The sequence below is a fragment of the Micropterus dolomieu genome, linkage group LG23 (genome assembly GCF_021292245.1).
Source record: "Micropterus dolomieu isolate WLL.071019.BEF.003 ecotype Adirondacks linkage group LG23, ASM2129224v1, whole genome shotgun sequence".
NCBI lineage: Eukaryota > Metazoa > Chordata > Actinopteri > Centrarchiformes > Centrarchidae > Micropterus > Micropterus dolomieu.
The window spans coordinates 1,030,962-1,053,425 of NC_060172.1; the positions used below are offsets into that span (position 1 = coordinate 1,030,962).

At 41.0% G+C, this 22,464-nt stretch overlaps 1 protein-coding gene across 2 annotated transcripts; it reads right to left on the bottom strand.

Moving 5' to 3' along the window:
- Positions 1 to 1,265: 1,265 nt before the first annotated feature.
- Positions 1,266 to 22,194, bottom strand: LOC123963974 (ras-related protein Rap-1b). Of its 2 annotated transcripts, none has more exons than XM_046041111.1 (8): positions 22,075 to 22,194; positions 14,747 to 14,816; positions 12,954 to 13,022; positions 8,775 to 8,831; positions 8,458 to 8,598; positions 3,783 to 3,926; positions 2,774 to 2,866; positions 1,266 to 2,691 (listed from the first exon to the last, which is right to left on the bottom strand). In XM_046041111.1, the coding sequence occupies exons 2-7, from the start codon at positions 14,801 to 14,803 to the stop codon at positions 2,780 to 2,782; spliced, it is 555 nt and encodes a 184-aa protein (XP_045897067.1). In that variant the 5' UTR covers positions 14,804 to 14,816; positions 22,075 to 22,194; the 3' UTR covers positions 1,266 to 2,691; positions 2,774 to 2,779. The 2 variants fall into 2 exon arrangements, with proteins under 2 accessions (XP_045897067.1, XP_045897068.1); XM_046041112.1 differs by having other exon boundaries at positions 14,747 to 14,819; positions 22,075 to 22,093.
- Between the last annotated feature and the right edge of the window lie 270 nt (positions 22,195 to 22,464).

Below are 22,464 nucleotides of genomic sequence, written 5' to 3' on the forward strand. Positions count from 1 at the left end.
CCGCTTCAAGCCCAACCTCCTCTGATTGGTCTCTACCTCAGCCGTGCTACTTTCAAACATAAACACTGAGATTTTAGTTCAACTTTCTTCTTTATCTGATGAGAATACCATTCACGGGTCAGCAGTACTCCTTGCTAACGTAGCTTTGAGCTACCATCACTAACTTAAAGTGTTAGCATAAAATACTACACCCACGCTAAGGACAGGGAAGGCCAGCCTTAAATTTTTTGGTCAAGTTTAGGCTTCCATTCCCGGATAGTTTAATACATGCCCGTTAATGGCAAGCCGTTTTAACATTTATTACTTTAACTTACTTGTCGCTATTTAAAAGCTACTAGTACTTACTTATTTGTCAATAGTAACTATTCCATTAGTTACTAGTGATTATTACTGCTTTATTACTAAGTAGTAAAACAGTAGAAAACAAACTTCTTAAGTTACTCGTAACTAAAATATAGTTACAAGTAACTAAATTAAATTTTACTAGTATTATTTAGATACTTGTGCTTATTCATTAGTCACTAGTAACTATTCCAAAAGATACTAGTAACATTTTCATCTTTACAAGTATATTTGTTTTTGTTACTAGTTATTCATTATTAACATTGTAATTCTTACTAGTAAGAATGGAATAGTTACTAGTAACTAAAAAATGAGTAGTACTAGTAGCTAAATAATAGTGACTAGTAAAATGGAAATGGTTACTAGTCACCATTCATTTGTTTCTAGTAACAAATGAACAGGTGATATCTGAACTGCAGAGCCCCATAGATTTCAATGGCAAAAAATTGCAACAAGTCACTAGTAAATGGAATAGATACTAGTGACTAATAAATAAGTACTTTTAAATGCTATAGCCCATCAGTTAAAGGGAGGGTTGACCAACAGGATGTTTGACCGATAATTCAGTGCTTCCCTCTCAGATGTGTTGTGTTAAAAACATTAATAGTTGGGTAATAATATGGTTAATAATACAGAAACAACACCTGCCGGCTGCCCTGCTCAGTAAATATAACACCCCCCATCCCGCATCTCCCCCTTCTGGGCCAAAAAGGTCATCACAGAAACTGGCCTGGTTCACTGTTGTTTTGCAGCTCACCTACACTCACAAACATACAAAAACACACACACACACACACACACACACACACAGAAGGTACTGGACCAGTGTGAGTCTGCTGTCTAAAGGCAACATGTCCGCCCTAAGCAGCAGATCTAGAGTCAGCTCACCGCACTCCTAAGCTAACAAGTTAGCACACGGTTACTATCATTTAATTGTTTATTTGATGTTGTTAGCATTCCCTCACAACATACCAAATATATTGCATTGGCTATTAGCCAACAAGCTAGCCCACAACTAACAGCTCTTTGAAATACATTTTGTACACTGTTTGATTTGTTAAAATGTTGCAAGTGTTTCATTGTTAATGTTTTGAAACTAAATGCTGTTAACAAACAATTACAGTGTGTTAGCATAATTAGCATTCCCTTCCAACAATGCCAATGCATTTCATGTGCTACTAAAACTAGGAGCTAGCCCTTGGCCAACAGCTACCACCAGTTTCTTTAGGGATACACTAATAATGCTAACACCCCACAAACAGCTAAATTTGTTCACAATATTTCTAATTTATTTTTCTAGCTGCTAGGCTAACAAGGTAGCCCAAAGCTACATAAGCTGAGTACAGATTAACATCTTTAAAAACATGCTAACAAACCAAATATTTTGACAGTTAGCATTCCCTCCTAACAATCTGAATGCATTTCATCTGCTACTGGAACTAGGAGCTAGCCCTTGGCCAAACGCTACCCTCAGTTTTTTAGGGATATACTAATAATGCTAACATCCCACCAAATCTTTCTAATGTGTTTTACTAGTTGCTACGCTAACAAGGTAGCCCAAAGCTACACAAGCTAAGTACAGATTAACATCTTTAAAAATATCAAAGCAAAGCTAACGAACCAAAAAATGGTAGATTTTGATGGTTGGCATTAGCAGAATATTGCCAATTCACTCTTGTAACTGTCAGGTAACTGACGTTAGCTCAAAGCTACTAGCACGGTGAGCCGACTTCGCAATCTGCCGCACACCCCAATCCCCCACCCCGACCCCAAAAAACAAAAACAATAATTGACTTTTATATTTTTTCATACAGAATCATAATAATAACCACTGTAATAATAGCCACTGTATGGATCCACAGGTTCTACCAGAGCCCCACACACACACAGAGTCAGCCATGTTATGCTAACTGTGAAGTGGTCAAAACACGTGTGATTGGCTCAGGACTACTGGAAAATAAGTAAAAGGAAAAAAAAAAAAGAAAGAAAAGGAAAGACACATTTAAAATTAAAAGCAAGAAGCCACTCCCCAGCGCAAAATGGCCTAGCAGAGAGTATGATGGGAACCGTTGTTTAAATTTGGGCGGTTGTTTGGACAGCTCCCACTCCTGCAACAGCAGAATCATTATCGTCATCATCGCCGCCACAGTTTTTTGATGTTTGGTTTGAATGTTTCCAAGGCAACCGTCTTCGTCGGACAGTGTGGTGAGGGGATAGGAGATGTGGTCATCACGGGAACAGAGGTCAGAGGCGGCTGATGTTGACGATGACATGTTAAAGGGGCGTGGCCAGCTGGAAGATGTGGTGTGATGGGTTGGTTGGTTGGTTGTTGGTCAGGTGAGCAGAAAACTGTAGAGAGAGAAGAAAAAATTAAACATACGTACAACAGTATGTGTGTGTAATAATATATGTGTGTATACTAAACACTTACCTGTCATTAGAGAAGTTGACAGGTGGACTTTTTGCGAGTCTTCCCTGGAACTGGACTCTTCCTGTTAATCTGTCGCACAAGGTCATAGAAGATCTGCACAGACAAACGTAAAAGTTTAGAATAAGATTAAGTATCTCAGGGTTTTGTTCATGAGCGAGGGTAAGATCGCTTCTGATATTGACAGGGGCCAGCGGTGATGCAGATGTTGTCCCGGACAGTTGTGCTAAAGAGGTAGCTGAGCCTGAAGCCGAAGCTCTTGATTCACCAGTCAAGATATGTTCTAACCCTCACCCATGGTCATGAGCTTTTGGGAGTGACCAACGATAATTAATCTCAATCTCAGGGTGGCTTGGTTCTACCTTTGGTGGTCAGTATGTTTCAACCAAAGTGCTTGTTGGATGGTTGAACACAGTCTGACACACCCTCCCCACCACCACATTTTTCTATTTGAGTGGAATAGCTATGAACACTTTAGTTTGAGGTTGGAGTACATGGTTACTCTTGTCTTAAAACATAGGACAAAGACCTCTGATATCAGAAGGGAGCTTGGAGAAGACAAAACAAGACAGTTGAGGTTGTTCAGGCATCTGAAGGATGCTTCCCTGCTGGGAGGAGGCCCTGGGGCAGACCCAGACCACACTTGAGGAATTACGTACCCCATCTGTAAATGCCTTAGGGTCACCCTGAAGGAGCTAGAGGATGTGGTTAAGGAGGAGGGCTACCTTGCTGCCACAATGACCTGTTCGTGGATAAGCCGTTAAAAAGGGATGGATGCATAGTTCCAAAATGTTAGCCCCCATCCAACCTAACCCAACCCCTACCCAGACCTGACATGCAGAGATTCATTTTCAAAACAAGATACCAGATCCGAAAAGGACTCCAAGATAGTCAGACACTGTCCGAAATAGCTTGGTGGCAACTTGAACAGAGCCTAATGGAGTCCAGTTGGAGCTACTCGGGACACACTGACACACAGACCTCTATATAAACATAAAGTGTGTGTGGTCACCTCGTTGACGTTGATCTTGCTTTTGGCTGAAGTCTCCAGGAAGGCGCAGGAATTCCACTGGCGGGCAAGGCCGATGCCGGACTCTTTGGCCACCACACGCTCCACCTCCAGGTCGCACTTATTTCCAACCAGAATCATAGGCACCTGCAATGTCACACCGAGTATTTAGGTACTGTACACATTCATTCACTCCGACAAAACTTGTTAAGTTTGCGTTTTTGATGAGTTGACAATACAAGAAGCTTAGTGATGTTGTGCTCAAAGCTCTTCTTAGAGTATCGACCTTTCAGTGCATCAAGATGAATAACTTTTTATCTGTTTTCAGGCTAAATTACTTTAAATTAAATATTCCTTTCTTTTGAAACACAAGTGGTTTCTCCTCTCTCATAAGTAGTCAGGCCAAGTATTAACGTGGTCGAGCAGAATCGCTAGTGTTGTTCTCTGCTGCTGTCTGGGCCGCAGTGCGTCCGGGCAGCGCCGAGTAAGGCTTTTCTCCGCTGTTTTGACGGCTTTTACCAAGTTTGTATTTGAATAAGAGGAATATCGTACAGAAAAGACGATCAGGTTTGACTGGTGTGAGAGAGGGGAAATCAAAAAAGAAAAACAATGGAAGGTGAAATGCCTAATTAGTCATAACCTATTATAGAAATATAAAGATTCTACAAAACTTTCTGAACAGTGAAACAGTTTCTTGCTCATATTGTGAATTTTTGCACATATCATTGTTAATTATCCTGTATATTTTTGCATTTTTTGTATACTTGCACATTTTTGATCCCTTTAGTTTTTCTATATTTATGTTCATGTGCGCCAATAAACCTCATTCTGATTCTGATTTATGTCAAGCTTCCATAATATTTAAAAGTAGAGCCATTAACACTGCATATACGGTTTTAAAGGTGGATACTCTCCTGGAGGCTTCACTTGTATTTTGATTCACGCATTTTATCTTTCAGTTTAAATGCAGTACCAAGAGTTGGCCAGCAGATGTTACCATTTAAACTGTATCAAAACGAAGAATCATTTTCAGACCAATTACTTGGTGGTTGAGTGATTGGAAAGCTTAATTTTCCCCATCAGTAGTTAAACTGTAGTGCTGAAGTGATTAGTCAATGACTCAAATGATGTTGATTTAAAGACAATTGATAAAAGATCACTTAATCCATTAAAACTGCAGTGAAAGAATCCAACCTAAAAGATCCCAACCCCTCCCTTCACGCCGTCCTCCAAAGCCACGCCCTCAAAATACATTTTCATGTGCAGTGAGTGCGTGCAGGTAGGCCAGCCAATCATTTCATGTGTGCTGAAGGAAATGACTGAATGGGCTTTTTACAGCCACATGTACCGGATTTAGTTGTGTCAGAGTGTTTGATTTATTGATTCGTCAGGATGTAAAGAGAATTTAAAACCCAAAATGCTTCTACAAATGCATTATCTACCCCAGCTTTAATCGTTTATCAAACAAAAGTGCCAAACATTCTCTGGTCCAAGCTTGTCAAATGTGAGGATTTGCTGCTTTTCTGTATGTTACACCATCAAAAATTAGATATCTACAGATTTTTTTAACTGCAACGATTAATCAAAAAAAGAAAATTAAAACAGCTGAGCAATAATGAAAATAACTGTCAGATTTTTAGCTTTACATCATATGTTTTAGAGCTTTTATTAGTTTTCTGAGGTTAGAAAATACAGCAGTGCAGCATTTTAAAAGAATGCACAGCACATAAGGTCCGATTTACTAACATCCCGAATAAAGAGGACTAAACTGTGTGTGCATTCTAAAATATTGCACGTGCAATTTTAGTACCTGTTATGGGTGATTTACTAAGAATTATTGCGTAGATGACAACAGGTGCAAACACAATGGAGGTGGCAGTATTTAAATGAGGGTTTTGCGTGTTTTAACGGTTTCCGCATGGAGAGTCGGGAGAGAAAGCAGCCACCGTGTAAAAACCTTGGTTTGTTTCGTTCAGTACGTCCCGAGTGTGGAAATCGTCTGTACCTGCACATCCTGCCTGAGACTGCACTAAGTACTTGAGACAGCACACCTGAAAAACTGCTTTGGGAAACCCCAGCAGAAACAGATGCAGTATGCTGCAATGACCCAGACGCGAGGAAATGCCAGCAGATCGTGCTTCATCCAGCCAGAGGGAACGACCACAGACCGTCCTCAGTGTGCCCGGTCGCTCCGAGATATCCTGTCCCTGTCCGCCCCGACGCCCCGTTCCCTCTCCAAGACCTACAAAGGGTTGTGTCGCTGTTGTGAACAGTTGGTGATCGTTCCCTCTGGCTGGATGAATTTCACGCCTGATCCTTGCTGTACTGCAGCTGGGGGCTCTCCGCAGCGCCACGCAACTTTCTAAATTCCTCCATCTGACGGAGAAAAGAAGTCCGGTCGAAACAAAATTTGCTTCACTGGCATGAATGTTAAAACAACAGTATCGGCAAAGCTAAAGGAAAATACAAAACAAATTCTATTCATATATTTCATCGAATAAATTAAATACAATAATAGTATTTCTATATATTAGATATAGAATATTATCATCTAATATTGTTAATTTCTCCACGTCTTCTTTCATCACGGCCGTGTCTCCTTCTGGCAACGATAACAGCAGCCATCTCTGCGCATCACTTGGCGGTTTGCACCTTCCTCTCTAACGTATTAAATCCAGAGGCTGCTGCACTCACATGAAACAGCGTTTAGGCTTGGTAGATCACATTGCGTGTAGTAAATAAATGTATTTGCATGTTACGCCCCAAATTGCATCTTCATTAAGGCAAAAGTAGTAAATGACCAACAGGTGCTATGTTGCGTTTTTAAAGACGTCACTCTGCGTGCACGCCGTTAGTAGATCAGCTTACGTGTTAATTTGCTGGTGATATCAAGTTTGCACACGTTTTTACTCGCGCAAACCTTTAGTAAATCTGGCCCTAAATGTACAACATATACGCTGAATGTGAAGTGCTGCCCCAGATTCAGACGCCTCTGGGTGTCACTTTTTTTGATTAATCACTCCTAGCTGTCTCATCCTGCAGCTCGCCTGAGGTTATAAAATCTTATCCAACAAGGAGCAGCAAAAAGGTAAAACTCTGAGTGGTGATTCACTCATTTACCAGTTTATTAGGTACACCTAGCTAAAATTACTGCAGTCTAACACAGAGATCCTCCATCATGAAGACTATAATGTTCAGTTTGTTTTAGTGGCCTGTTTGGTTATTCTGGAGGGTGTAGTCTGAGAGTGCTGTTGTATTGCGTTATAAAAAGTTAAAGTAAGGAAACCCAATATTCAAAATCCCAATAACATTTATAAACTAAACACCCAGCCTGGGAACAGGGCCTTTCTCAGCTGTCTGCCGTGAGGCTCACTTCATGTTTTTAGATAAGGACGGTAGTTTTTTTTATGTCCCACTTTCTGTTTCTATTATTTCCTTTTAAACTGTGTTTTACTGTTTTTTTTTTTTTTAATTCTCACTGTAAAGCACACATTCACCGAAGGGGAAATCAATTTAAAATATCTATGCATTGATTACTTTGATCCATATCATGACAACTAAAAGACTCTCAATTCTGATTGATTGGCAGGTGTGGATTGACTTCTAGTGACTGGACAGTGTAGCCAAACAAACAAAGCACCAGGTTTAAACTGTGGGTAAGAAAAGCAACAGTGAGGCTTCGCCAGAGAGCGGCCTTGGAATTTCATCATAAATGCCATCAAATAAAACAATGACAGTAAAAATGAACACCAACATACTGTAGGTCAAAGCAGCAGCTAAACAAAGTTAAACAAAGGAATTAATGCATGAAAACTGCAGGGAGATGAAGAGGAAGAGACAGCCGTCCATATTCAGGATCCCTCGTCCACAGAAGCTCTCGTCGACTTTATGAACATGTTGCTAAATAGTTCACCAAACTCTAACCTTTCTTATCTTTTCACCTTTGGTCTTCTGTCTTACAGCTTCAGCTGCAGACCTGTGACTAACGCTTCAACTGGTACTGAGTGTCTTGAGGAGGAGGATGTGGGCTCGTGCATATTCAAAGTGTAAAAACCGTATCGACAGGAAAGAGGCAGATGAGAAAACTGCGACATCAGCTGGGGCAGTGTAGGCGCCACGGCCTTCTTGAAATTCACGCCCTGGTTATTTATATAACAGATCGAGAAACAAAGTGAAACCTGAACTTCCACGTTCTGTTCCAGAAGTCAGAAACCTCATTCAAAATCCCACTGACGATTGCAATGTTACTAAAAACTAAACATCCAGCTTTAGTCAGCAGTATGTCGTGAGGCTCGAACATAAACACCATTTCCCATAAGCCCTAGATGTTAAATACCACGGCTCAACAGAAGAGACGCATGAGCCAATCGAGGAGTCGCGATGAGTTCAGGCATGTCTGCAGGACAGAGAGGAGCGAATGCCGTAGAAGCCTCCAGGTGAAATTGTTTTTCTGTGCTCACAAAGTAACTGTTTTTTGCCTTTGTTAAAACTATAAAGGTTTCAGTTTCTAATATCCTAAAGACGTAGGAAAATTAATTCCAGGACCACACACAAATTTTTTCAGGAAAACTAATGAATGAGAGACTCTGGAGAACCTAGTGAAACAGAGCTTAGACAGGAAGTGATGTCATGACTTTGGCAGGTGTTTCTAAGGTGTGTGTTTTTGTGTGTGACGTACGTCCTCGGTGTCCTTCACTCTGAGGATCTGCTCTCGGAGGTCCTGGAGGTCGTTGAAGGTCGACTGAGCCGTGATGGAGTAAACCAGAGCGAAACCCTGGCCGTTCTTCATGTACAGGTCTCTCATCGCAGTGAACTGCTCCTACAGACAGACGGGTCACAACACAGGTGGTCAGGGACGTACAAATTCATTATATGGACACCCCTGTATACTTTAGTGTCCCTTTGGTCTTTGTCTGCAAGTTCAGTAAAGAAATATCTACGCAGATGGTCAGAAAGAAAGACGCAAACAGTTCAAGGTTAAGAAACAGGTCTTACTGTTCCTGCTGTATCCAGGATCTCCAACATGCACTGCTGTCCATCGACCTCGACTTGCTGGAAAGAGAGACAAGAGAGGAAGAGAGAGTGAGTCCTCAGTGCTTCAATAAAACATTACTAATAACAAAGATTTCACAATAAAAGTCACCTAAATGTTAAACTTAGGCAACAGAGTTATGATTTAAAATGTGTAAAAGTGTCTACAGGGGCCCCGGACTGTTTTAGCCACGCTAACCACACATCTCTAGGGATGTTAATGTCGATCGGTTGGTCTGCCACTTAGATTAAAATATGTCAAAAACTAATTTTTGGATTGTTAGGGTGAACTTTAATAACACTGGTGGATCCTCTGGTTTGTCATCTAGCACCACAACAGCTTGGTTTATGGCCAAATACCTGCACAAGTGACATTCCCATCAGCCTCAGCTGTACTTAGTGCTAATTAGCTGGCATGCCAACACAGTGACCTAAGATGTATGCATGTTAGCAATGTAAGTGTCAAGTGTAAGATGTCAGCTGTGTTAAAAAATATTCAAATGTGTAAAAATTGGGAGTGTCCCAAATCTCATCATGATACTAAATTGGGGTGGTGACTGTGGATACGACCATAGATTGTATATATGAAGTGGACGTAACGGCCGTGTGTGGAGCTAGCTAGCTTGCTGAGCTAAGGGCATCTGTAATTCATTTTAACAGGGCTGAAAACTAAACGTACTCACCAGAGAAAGTGAACAGCCTACTGCTAATAAGCTTTTTCAACGGCGCTGGTTAAATTTACACAGAGCCGTGGGTAGAAGTAACTCTAGCCTGATTGACAGGTCGCCATGGTAACGACTTGTCAATCACAGATAATCCCGCCCTAAAGCCTCCCCTGCTTCCTGGTCTCTGTTCCTCTAAATGGGACCATAATTTACTAAATGAACATCATGCTGTGTTGAAGAAGACTTGAAACTAGCGACTGAGACCATAAACTCATCAGGAAAGTGTTTACTGAGGGAATAAATCAGCTGACAAGTAGAAACATTTTATCATTATTTCTAAAGGAGCCGGACTTCTTTGTCGCCTGCTGCCGTGCAGTGGTATTCAGGTTTAAGGGACTTCCGCATTCGCATCAGTTCTCTGACCTTAAGCTTCCTGCCGTGGGTAACATGCCTGCCTTTGGCGTGAGAGACCCGGGTTCAACTCATCCACCATTGTGTCCCTGAGCAAGACACTTAACCCCTAGTTGCTCCAGAGGCGTGCGACCTCTGACATAAATGGCAACTGTAAGTCGCTTTGGATAAAAGTATCAGCTAAATTAATAAAAAGTGAATTAGAATAGATTCAACCAAAGTCCTTATGAGCGAGTCCCGCCACTCTGCAGCCATCTTAGAAACGCCTCCAGGCTGTTGTTTTGGACTCACTAGACCAGGCCCCTATATAAAAAGGTATGGGGAGGGAGCCATAACTGCACTTTCACTGGTCACCGGGACATAAAAAGTGCAGAACAAGTTTGATGAACCTGTTCCCCCCAGCTATGTGGAGTCCTTCACCGTGTCTTCAACCTGAGCCTGAGTCTCCGTAGGGTCCCTGTGCTGTGGACCCACTACAGTTCGCCTACCAGCCCCAACTGGGAGTTGAGGACGCCATCATCTTCCTGCTCAACCGCACCTACGCCCACCTGGACAAGCCGGCGAGCCATGTGAGGGTCGTGTTTTTTGACTTCTCCAGTGCTTTCAACACCATCCGGCCGGCCCTGCTGGGTTACTGGACAGCGATGCAGGTGTCCCGGATTGTCGACTACCTGACTGGCAGACCACAGTATGTGCGCCTGCAACACTGTGTGTCAGACGGGTAGTCAGCAACACCGGGGCCCCACAGGGGACGGTCCCCTCTTCCTTCCTCTTCACCATCTACACCTCAGACTTCAACTACCACACAGAGTCCTGTCACCACCTACAGCTCAACGTGACAAAGACTAAGGAGCTGGTTGTGGATCTAAGGAGAGCCAAGGCACCAGTGAGCCCTGTTTCCATCCAGGGGGTCCCTGTGGACATTGTGGAGGATTACAAATACCTGAGAGTGCACATGGACAATAAACTGGACTGGGCCAAGAACACTCGGGCCCTCTACAGGAAGGGCCAAAGCCATCTCTATTTCCTAAGGAGGCTGAGGTCCTTCAGCATCTGTAGGACGATGCTGAGGATGTTTTATGAGTCTGTGGTGTCCAGTGCTGTCCTGTTTGCTGTTGCATGCTGGGGCAGCAGGCTGAGGGCAGCGGACGCTGACAGACTCAACAAACTGATCCGCCAGGCCCGTGACGTTGTGGGGGTGGAGCTGGACTCTCTGTCGGGGGTGTCAGAGAGGAGGATGCTGTCCAAACTACATGTCATCTTGGACAATGTCTCCCACCCGCTCCATGACGCGCTGCTCAAACACAGGAGCTCTTTCACACAGAGCGGCACAGGAAGTCATTCCTGCCTGTGGCCATCAAACTTTATAACTCCTCCCTCAGTTATTAAACTAGACCTCCTTATCTATTTTCTGTCCAATATTACCTGTTTAATAATTAATGTGCAATATTCTCTGCTGCTATTTATTCACTTGTCCTTTTTGGTTCACCATAATAACTCTTACTAATGTAAATATTGCACATACCCACACACCTTTATATTTGTCTTCATTTTTCATATTTATACTCATATTTATATACTCTTTTTCTATCTACCTTTGACAAGTGCAATTGTGACAAAAGAATTTCCCCTCGGGGATCAATAAAGTATTTCTGATTCTGATTCTGTGGCGTATCTCCTCTTAAAACGTCTCCGATTCAACTTTACGGACATTATTCAGGGCACGGCTGCAGAGCTAATGAAATGCAGTTAGTAGAAGTATAGTGTTTAGCGGGAAAGCCCCCCGTGCATCCATGTCTTTATGTAGAATCAATTTTGTTCGGCAAATTAAGCCTCAGACTCATCACAAACCTGCTGATTTCACGCCACAAAAATACAAAACATAAAAAAGGAATTTCCCAGCTGCTGTTTCTACAACAAAATCACACTAAATTGAGACTCGTGGAAACAAATGCAAATGCACATTTAATGCGTTTGTTTATATTTTCCTCTTCCTGTTCTCGTCAGGTGCTTTGCATGGAAGCTTCATTATGTTTCCAGGTTTCATGTTTACAGAGTTTAAAATAGTTAGATTAGAGGTGGCGTGGTTGTGATATGAAAGGGTGTATGTTTTGAAACCACATTTTATCTGCTGTGTGTCTCAGATGGGTGGTGTTAGTGGCACAAGAGCACGTGGCCATGTTTCTCTTCTCTAGTTATGTTTATATCAAACAGGGAAGTGGTGTGTGCTGATAAAAGTGATGAGCCGGGTGGTGCCAAGTGAGTGAAAGTGAAGGGAGTGGTTGTTCTGGTAATTTAGGCGATAATTCTGCCTTTTTATTTTTTAGCCTCCCCAAATTCTGTGTTTCGCCGGGAAAAGAAAGACTATTGATGAAAAGTTAATCGTCATGATGAAAATGGTGAAAAAAAGACTAATTTTAGATTTATTACGTTAAAATAATGAGGTAGTAAGTGAAAATTATGATAAAGCCTTAAAATTACAAACAAGTCACAAATGTCACTCACCCTTCCATAATTTTTCTTATAACTTTGTCATTTTATTTCTTAGTTTTCACATTTGTTTCAGTTTTGATTTATTATCTCAAAACTTTTACATTTTATCTTTAAATTGTGACTTTATTTTCTGATTTTGACTCATATCATAACTGACATTTTATCTCTCATCATGGATTGTTTTTAATCTCATAATTTTATCTCTTTCCTCTCGTTAAGTTTTTTTTATTTTAATCACGACTAATTTTACACATTTATTTCTCTTTTCCTTTCTTGGCAGAAATCGGCTTCCACATTCTCCTCTTCCACATTCTCCTCCTCCTCCTCTCTCGTCCTCTGATAATTTTCCTTTACTTCCCGTCTCTCCTTGGTCTTCTGTTTCTCCTCCTTCATCCTCACCTCCGCCTTTTCCTTCGTGTTATGTAGTAGCATCGTTAGCGGCTAGCATTCAGACAACCCTCAGTCTGTCTGAGCTCCGTCCCATCTCCCCCTGGGAGCTAGTTACGACCGTCCATCACTCACACAGACTAACATGCTACGGCGAGGAGAGACAGACGGGCTGAAGCTGTCTTACCTTCCTGTAGGAATCCTCTATCGTCGGGTCGTACTTCTCCACAAAGATCCCCTGAACAAACTGGACAGTCTGACAGACAGACAGAGAGAGAGAGAGAGACGGGCAGTGAGATAAAGGGAAGTAGGCCAGTGGTGTTAATGGAGCTCTGTTCTGTTCTCTATTGGAAGTCATTAGAATGGAAATAATGTGACACACTGACACATCTCCATTATATCATCTGGAGTAAAGCACTTCATTGTGGTGAGAATTACACCAGTGTGTGTGTGTCACTGTGAAATGGAAGGACTGACGACGATTCACCCAAATACAGAGTGACGTCAGTCTGCATCCATATTTAAAGGGGGAATTTTGAGCGAAATTGTTAAAATGTTTGCAACAAATGCTCAGAAGTCTTCATCTGGTTGGACACAGCTTAACCATGCTTCCTTGAGGTTCTTATCAATCGACCCTTCGCTAAGCCACGCCCCCCCCCCCTTTAGTTCCTACTGCTAAGCCCGACAAACTGTCCGTTACTGCGCTCCACGGAGAAATATTGTCTAGTTTTTGGAAAAAGCGATCTCAGAAAGCAGAAAGACAGTTTTGAAGTTGCATTGTGCGTTTGAAGGTTGTGTTCAGGCTGTCAGACTGACTCAAACTGATCACAGAGTAAAAGTGAACCACCTATTACAGTATTATTGACTACTGAGAAAGAAGACGAGCTGGTAGGCCTCTATTCACTATTACAATCATTAAAAGCAGAACAGTAGGGCTTTATAACTTTATATTTAGTAGTATGTTAGCTAACATCTCAGCTCACATTACGAACGACCCACAGCCGACGTTTTTCTGGATTTATTTTAGGTTTTGGAAAGAGAATAAATCGAACTTCTCCTTTCAACCTTTCTGGGTAGCGACTGTAACTATTACAAGATGCCCCAGGAAGAGCGTTTGACCAGATCTTGCAAAAATACAGCATTAGAGTCAATGGAGCGCGGCCGTGAAAGCGTCGGACCTCAGTTAGAGAGAGTCCTATACTGCGCTGTGATTGGACAGCTGCTTATTTTGGGCGTGGCTTAGCAAAGCTCTGACTCACCACTTGCGAGTTAAACTCTCAGGTAGGAATGGCCACCCGTAGGCTCTGTCATTGGTGCACCTTTATATATAAGTAGTCCTGTGTTAATTTAGTCTTAGTCCTGTGTCAAATGTCCGTGTTAGTTTGTCATATTTAGTCCACTGTATACTATTTTTTTAAATCTGATTTTAGTCAGAAGAAAATCTAGGTTATTTTAATCTAGTTTTTGTCATTAACCATCATTTTAGTCTTTTCTAACTCATTAAAACATTTTTCTCCAACTTCAGATTAAGACCCTAAAAGAAAAAACGTTGTCCGTTTTATCTAAAACTGAATATTTCTCGGTTTGTTCATCTCACTTTTTCAGTCCACTACATGGTGCTGTTGAATTCTCTGGTGGACTGAAAAAGCAAAAGATTTTTATTATTCTAGCACCAAAAAAGTTAAATTCTCATGCGCCTCCGTGTATTGCCATGGAAAATACTGCGATACTATGCGGTATCGATTTGTTCCCCCACACATAGTTTTTCTGAAATAAGGTCCCGTGGGGCAGAAGGGAAGGAAGCAGGACGGAGTCTAAATGAACTACAGTGTGTGTTTTCGTGGTGATGACAATAGAGCTCTATGGCACAGAGGAAGAAATATTCAGGCTGTGATACACACAAAGTACTTGTTAGTATCTTCTCTGTCGGTTTGGGTCCGGACTTCTCCTTTTAATGCAAACACCTGAGTGGAAACTTACCAGAGCTGACTTGCCGACTCCTCCTGATCCTAAAACAACCAGTTTGTATTCACGCATCCTGACTGTCTGTCTGCTGGGCGAGAGACACACAGAGAGAGAGAGAGAGAGAGTGAAGTTACCATGCTGCTAACTTCACTCCTGTGCATCATAACACAGCAGCCAATCACAGAGCAGCATCACTGTAAGCTCCGCCTCCTGCCACAACGCACCTGGAGCTGTAAAACTATCAGTTACACACACACACACACACACACACACAGATGAAGGGCTCCTCCTTCTCACCGGGAGGTAATAATTACCCAGCGTGCATCTGGGTGCGTTCATGAAAACAGAGGTCATGTGATCGCACAGCTGGTGGTGATGTCACAACTGTGGAATCCTTCCTGGTTACTGTTGCAATGCACCCCCCGTGTGTGTGTGTGTGTGTGTGTGTGTGTGTGTGTGTGTGTGTGTGTGTGTGTGTGTGCATACCAGTCAAGAAGCAACATGACGGAGACGACAACACACACACACACACACACACACGCACACAAGCACACACACTCACGCACACACACACACAGCTTCTCATGTCTGTTAATAAGACACTGCTAAGGTTACCATGGCGGTGACATAAGTGTTTTTCTGTGTGTGGCGTTAAGCAGGCGGCGTCAGGACCAAACATTAACATCTCGTTCTAACCACCATTTTTCCAGTGTGTTATTTTACCCAGAATGCCCAGTTTCTGTCCAATTATAACGCCGGCAGCAACAAAACATCACAGGGCTGAACGATGAACTGACATCAGGAGTGTGTGTGTGTGTGTGTGTGTGTGTGTGTGCGTGTGTGCGATCGGATGTGTTTTCTGTGATTGTGGTTCAGGTTTTCCATCAACCATCAGTTATTACATGTTTTTGTCTTTAAAAAAAGACAAAAATTAAATGGAAAAAAACACATTAATGTAATTTGTGATGTACGATATTTGACATGTGACAACACGGGCCAACATGTGATGTTAAGTGTCCACAAGCAATAAGACAATAATAATAATTATCGCGACTGCAAAAACAACTTCTTACCCTGCTGAACAGCAAATGTGCAATATTATTTATTTATTTATGTCAGTACAGAGTCGTGTGTATAAATAGGTGCTGTATTTTTTTTTAAAGGAGCTCTATTTTACTTTATTTTATTTCCCAGTGTTATTTAATAATCTAAAAAATATGTTCAATAAATGTTTGATTTAATTCATTTGAATCCTATCAGTTCCTTATTTTTCTTTTAAGATATTTATTTTGTTGAGGAAAAGGGACTGAAAAAAGATTTTACTTAATTTTACTCATGTACATTTGTTGAAAACAGATTTTATCATCATAGTTTTAATGTTCTGCCTCAGATTTGTATAAAGCTACAGTTTTTTTTTTTTCCAACTTTTACAAAAAAAAATTCAGCCTTTAGACTTGAAGAAAATAATGATTTGACATTTATCCTGATAACATTTTTGGCAGTATCGGCCACTTGTTTTACAGCTCAGTTCACTATGTTTTTATTGATCTTTAGATTTTAGATTCTGATTTTAAATTCCAGGTATTGACAGCTGCGTCATTTTTGTTTGCAACACGTTTTAACTTGACAACCACCCTGAACATTCTAGAAATATGATGAATATATTTGATTAAAGAGTTAAATTAGCTCCACTTCACACTAACAGTCAAATATAATATATACAATACGATAATGTATAATTTACAGAGGCGCCATCTTTATACGTGCTGATACGTAGTTTTACATGAGTGCTTTTTTGAACGCAGGAATTGTACTGAGGCAGTAGTTTCACATTGAGGTATTCTTACTTTTACTTAAGTATGAGATCTGAGTACTTCGCTATTACTGCAAAATACAACTTAATATTCAGTATGTGTGGCGTTAAACGGTGAGAAACAGAAAAGCATAAAGACGGAGGAAAGAAATCAAATTATTATCTGTTAAAATTTCACACAAACATTCAGTTTCTGAATCGTGAACCATTTGTGCACATTTGAGTTTATGAAGTAATAACTCTGTTTGACATGATGCTGAGGATGCCTGAAGCGACGAGCTGGAAACAAAGAGGCGAAGTTTAAGCTGTCCAATTGTGAGCGAACGCATCACCAGAGGTGGATTTCAGCGCCTGGAGGTCTGAACAGTGCCCGCCTCACTACATCGCTCCACAGTTTGATGCAACAAGTCCGGGCAAGTTCAGGGAATTGCAGGAAGTCACAAACTGAGGCAGCAGCAGTGAAAGCCGTGAAAGTAGGGAAAGCGAGTCTGTGAGATGAGCTAAAAGTCTAACATCAAACTCTTAAAATGTTTCCGTCAGATCCACGAGGCCTGAACTTCCCTCTCTGGCCTCTCCTATGACTCCTCCAACACCAGGACCTGAGTGTCCCTGGATCTGGAGTTCATGGCACACGTAACCTCAGCTAAACAAGTAAAAACCACAAGTAAACTTATGACATTTGCGTCTGCATTAGTTGATTTGTTTGGCCGCTTGTGGGCAGCAGGTCCGCCGCCCTTACAATACGCAACATCTCATCTATTATCTCCTTTTAAAGCTGTTCCAGCTAAAGCTTAAGCTCAAATTTCCACATCCAGCAGGTATGAAGCAACATGGTGATTCATTTTGAGTCACGTTTGTGAGGTAAATATCCGGCTCTTTAGCTGCTTAATGCTCGTCTCTAACTGTGTCTGTCTGCTGCGTACAGGCGAGGTTATCCAGCCCGTCCTCACCCAGAAAACAGCAAAATAGGTCAAGAGTTGAAGGGCTTAAAATGACTTCAGGAAAAACACCAGGCATGCGATATAAATAACTCACTATTTTGGAGGAGGTGGGTAGGGTGGATGATCAGATAATTAGGCGACCGTCCCCAAAGAGACCGGTGTTCGGTTCCCATTTGCAAAATGGGATCATCTGTTTATGTAAATTTTTCTTCTTAGCGTTAATTTGGTGGTTTTTGCGTTTAGTGTTTCATGTGACCATTTATGTAGCTTTAGCTAGCTAGCTAGCGTTTACATTCCTTCTCGCCCGCTACGCTCTACCAACGAACGTCGCCTGGCTCTGCCATCCCTTCACGCAAAGCAATCCCAGTCCCGGTGTTCTGACGATCTATGCTGCCCTGTCGAAAAATATTACTGTAGCACAAATCGACTGCAGAGACCATCGATTAGCTCTGCCTTGTTGAAAAATGCTACCTTATGTGTTCCCTTTTGCAATCCCATAAAGTTATAACTCTCACAGTATTATGACATCTTCTGTTTTTTGATTATATTATAACATCATTTCAGGGGTAGCGTATTCTGATAGACTAATATTACCTATCAAATAATGCTCCCATTACAGAATCATTTTATATTGCACCACTACTCACTCCATGTGTAGTGTAAGGAGATGGGGAGCATGTTGAAATACTATATTATGCCATCTTTATTTAAGATATCAGCATATTCTGATAGACTAATAATGATTTTTTTTTTGTTGATGTTACTGACGATCAGCCACTTTTTTGACAGCATTCCCAACAGCAAGGTTGCACAGAGTAGCTAAGTAGCACATCTCGATAGGTAGCAGAAATCGACAGAACACCGGCTGTTCTCATCTGTGACACCACGATGGTGGAACGAGCTACCACTCGCCATCAGAGCAGGGGCGTCGCTCTCTGACTTCAAGAAGCTCCTGAAAACTCATCTCTTCTGAGAACACTTTCTCTTATAACACCTCTAACTCCTAACATGCACTTCCTGTGCTCTTCTTCTTCTATCCCCACAATTACCTTGAATCAATTGCACTTTTTTAACTCTCACTTCTTTCCCAAGGTATTTACCCCATTGATGCCACATGTGCCATTAACACTAGTATTTATTGTCAGCTGTAGATCTCGTGCTGTATTTGATGCTCTGTTGATGCTGGTATGTTGTTTCTGAAATGTAAGTCGCTTTGGATAAAAGCGTCTGCCAAATGAGTAAATGTTTTGTAGCATCAGCTACATTAGCATATAGCTAACTGTTAAGCTTGATTTATACTCCTGCGTCGGTTCTACGTGCGTAGCCGTCGGTGTAGCTATGCACGTAGCTTGCTTTTATACTTGTGCGTCTGTCTCGCCGTCATTTTGCTATTACATCCCCAAACGCTAGTTGGCGGTAGCGCTACATAGGTCTGGGCAATAAAACAATAATGATAATTATCGCAATATAATTTTCCTCAATAACAATATAATAAATGATCAATCCATTGTCAATAAATTAAACAATTTGAATCACGAACAAATTAGCTTAATTTTTCAATTAAAATATTTATTTTGTTGAGGAAAGTGAGACTGAAAAAGATAAACTAATCATATTTGTTGAAAAAAAAAGATTTTATCATAATAGTTTTGATTATTCAAGTGTTTGTCACATTCTGACCATAAAAAAAAAGTTTAACCAAATAATTAACAATCTGGTTTCTTCAATTTTCACTCAGCCTTTAAACTTGAAAGAAATAATGATTTGATACATTTTGTGATAATTATCAATATCGAATGATATGAAATGTTTTTATGGTGATAAAATTTGATGTGCTGCAAAACTAGGAGCTAAAAGAGACTAAAAATCTTTGTAGAGCTGCAGAGTTAGGGTGATAAAATATTTGTGCATAACTGCACAGGTTCTAGATAAATCCAACGCAGATTAACCTTAACTAAATAAACACTCTCTTTCCACTCAGATATCAGATCACGTACAGTGTATGAGGTCAGTTTTCACCTTGAGTTCACAGACTCGCTGCACATTAATGGGAATAAAAGAGACCCATGATTTAATACCTGTCTTAATAACAGTCAGAGGTCTGAGCTAAAGACAGGTCAAAGCAAAATATGTAAAACTAAACATCTCATCTAAAGAATCAAATAACACAGGGATCATTTGCAAAATAAGATGCAGGATTCATTATGTAGAGCTTCAAAACTATAAATTCTTTACTCTTAACAATTTTAAATGATCAATTAACCGTGTCATTCATTTTTCAAGCAATTATGCCAAAGATTCTCTGGTTCCAGTCTCTCAAATGTGAAGATTTGCGGCTTTGTTTGTCATATATGAGAACAAAAATTGCTATTTTAGGGTTTGTTTGACAAAACAACACATTTGAAGATGTCAGGATGTCATCTTAGGCGATTTTTCACTGTTTTCTGACGTTTTGCAGAGTAAGCAATTAATAAAAGTGATTAAAAATCCTCTGCAGATTAATCAATCATCATTTGCAATTTTGCAATACAATACTGTGATTATATTTCTCCACGATTTACTCCAGAAAAGGCTTCTCCTACTTTTCATATGAGGGATGATAAACCACAATAACAGCTGTATCAATTAATCAGACCACAATTATCTCAATTAATTTATAAATGATTTAGTCTACAAAAGCCAGAAAATAGTAATACGCATCCATCACATTTTCTCAAGGGTCCTTCAAGTGTCTGGTTTTGTTCATCCTACAGTTCAAAACCCCAAAATATTAAGTTTACTATCAAAGAAGAAGAAGAAAAACAGAACATGTTTACATTTGAGAATCTGGAACCACAGATTTATTTAACATATTTATTGTATAGTACCAGAAAGGCATCAGATCAAATCATTACAAGCTGTACTTAAGGTAGAATTTGTTGTTCCTGTTATTTTGTCCACACCTGTAACAACCACATAGCCTAACTTTCTGCCACATGGTAAGACATTTGACACATATCAAAATATATTTGACGAGGTAACTTAATACTGATGCATATGAATGTTGCATAAAATTATATTTTCCCTCTAATCTTCACTTTTTTTCTTGTTTAGTGGAAAAAAATGATTAAGATAAAACAGGAAGCCAAAAAAAAAAAAAACTGTCTTTCACAACTGGTAAACGCATGCAACCGGTGATGAAAGGTCACAAGTAGGGCTTCTTATCTTTAAAAAGGTCGTTGTTAAGGCTGCAACAGATGAATATCTTAATTATTAATTTAGCCGCTGATGGAGAAAATGATGCAAAATACTCCAAAATATCTGAATAACAGTTTAAAAAAACCCAAAATATTCAGTTTATAATCATAAAGACACAGAAAAGCAGCGAATTGTCACATTTAAGCAACTCTGCTTGAAAAAACACGTGAAATGTTAATCGTCTTGGCAATTTAAAAGGAGTCACAAGGTAAAAAAAAGGGTAGTGAAACACTTTTGCAGGTGACTTTTGATGCATTTAGAGGAAATTTACACAGAAAAATGAAGAGAAAGAAAGAGGTAACAGCGACAATCAAACAGGTACTCTGTGTGTTCACATCATTCTTCTAAACTTTAAACAATCAAAACTGTTCACTAAGTTTTTTTAAGATATCAAAAACCAAGAAATGCCACACATCACAATATCAAAAATATGATGATTTTGCCCCGAGCACAGACAGACAACAACTTAAACTCCATTTTCCCCCTTTTATTTCCATATATATATATATATATATATATATATAAATAAATGTACACTCAATGTGTAGTTCTGCTTTTTATAATAGGCTACGAATGCAGCATGATGTTAATCTCCCAAAGTAAAGTTGGTGGAGGAGAAAGCTGGACACAAACACACACAGATCCCTGAGTCAAGCAGAACTAGGTGGGGCCTGTCAATAGTGAGTGTGTGTGTGTGTGTTTGTTGCTGACAGTACAACAGCAGAGGAATAAAACCAAGCCTTGTCTATACACTACAATCAGACAGACAGGTAGACAGGCAGGCAGAGAGGCAGACAGGTTCCTGCAAACTCCTCAAACTCCGCAGTTTTGTAACAAGTTACTTCCTCTCTTTTTTTTTTTTTTTTTTCCTCCAGCAGAGCAGCGGGAGTTCCGCAGCTCTGTGGCCGCGTCAGAACGCTCCCTACCCGGCTAGCTCTCGCAGGAGGCCCCGCTGCCTTGAGGGGGGGGGGGGGGGGGGGGGGGGGGGGGGAGCACCGGAGACAAACTGCAAGCTGGAACACACAGACCTTTACGGACGTGAGACGGGCAGAAAAACACCCGCCATGATGGCACCCAGCTGTCTGACTGTGTCTAATATCAACAGTATTATTATTACTAACGGAGCTCCTGTCTGTCTGCCGCTCCGTCCGTCTGTCTGTCCGCCGGGCGCTTCCGCAAACCCAGCCCAGCTCGGCACGGCACCGGCCTGTCTCCCTCCCCGCCTGTCTGTCCCCGTCCGCCTGTTGTCACGATCTGCCCCGGTCCGTCCCGGGTAAAGCTACATCTACATGATGGAGGAAAGAAAAGAAAAGAGGGGAAAAAGGACAGGAGAGAAAGGAAGCGGTACTCACAGTCATCCACCCGTCCGCTCCGCTGCTCTCTCTCTCTCTCTCCCCCACTCTCTGTGGATGTCGCTCTATCAGAGCCGCTCCCTCCTGCTGCCGCTGCGCGCTGACGTCAAGCTAGACGCGGTGAACGTAAGCGCTTCCTGTTAATCCTTTCAACGTAAAACCAGTCAGAAGAGGAAACACACACAATAGGTCGAGCCTAAAAATAAAAATGTTAAATTCAAAGTAAGTCAACTTGATTATCGACTCTACCATGTAAATTCGTTGTTTATCATTGTTGTTCTTGTGTGTGTGTATATATTTTCAATTTAAATATTAATATGGGTGGCTTGGTGGTGCAGTGGTTAACAGGAACAACGTCATGGGTTCAAACCCCGGCTCCAGCCCCCCTGA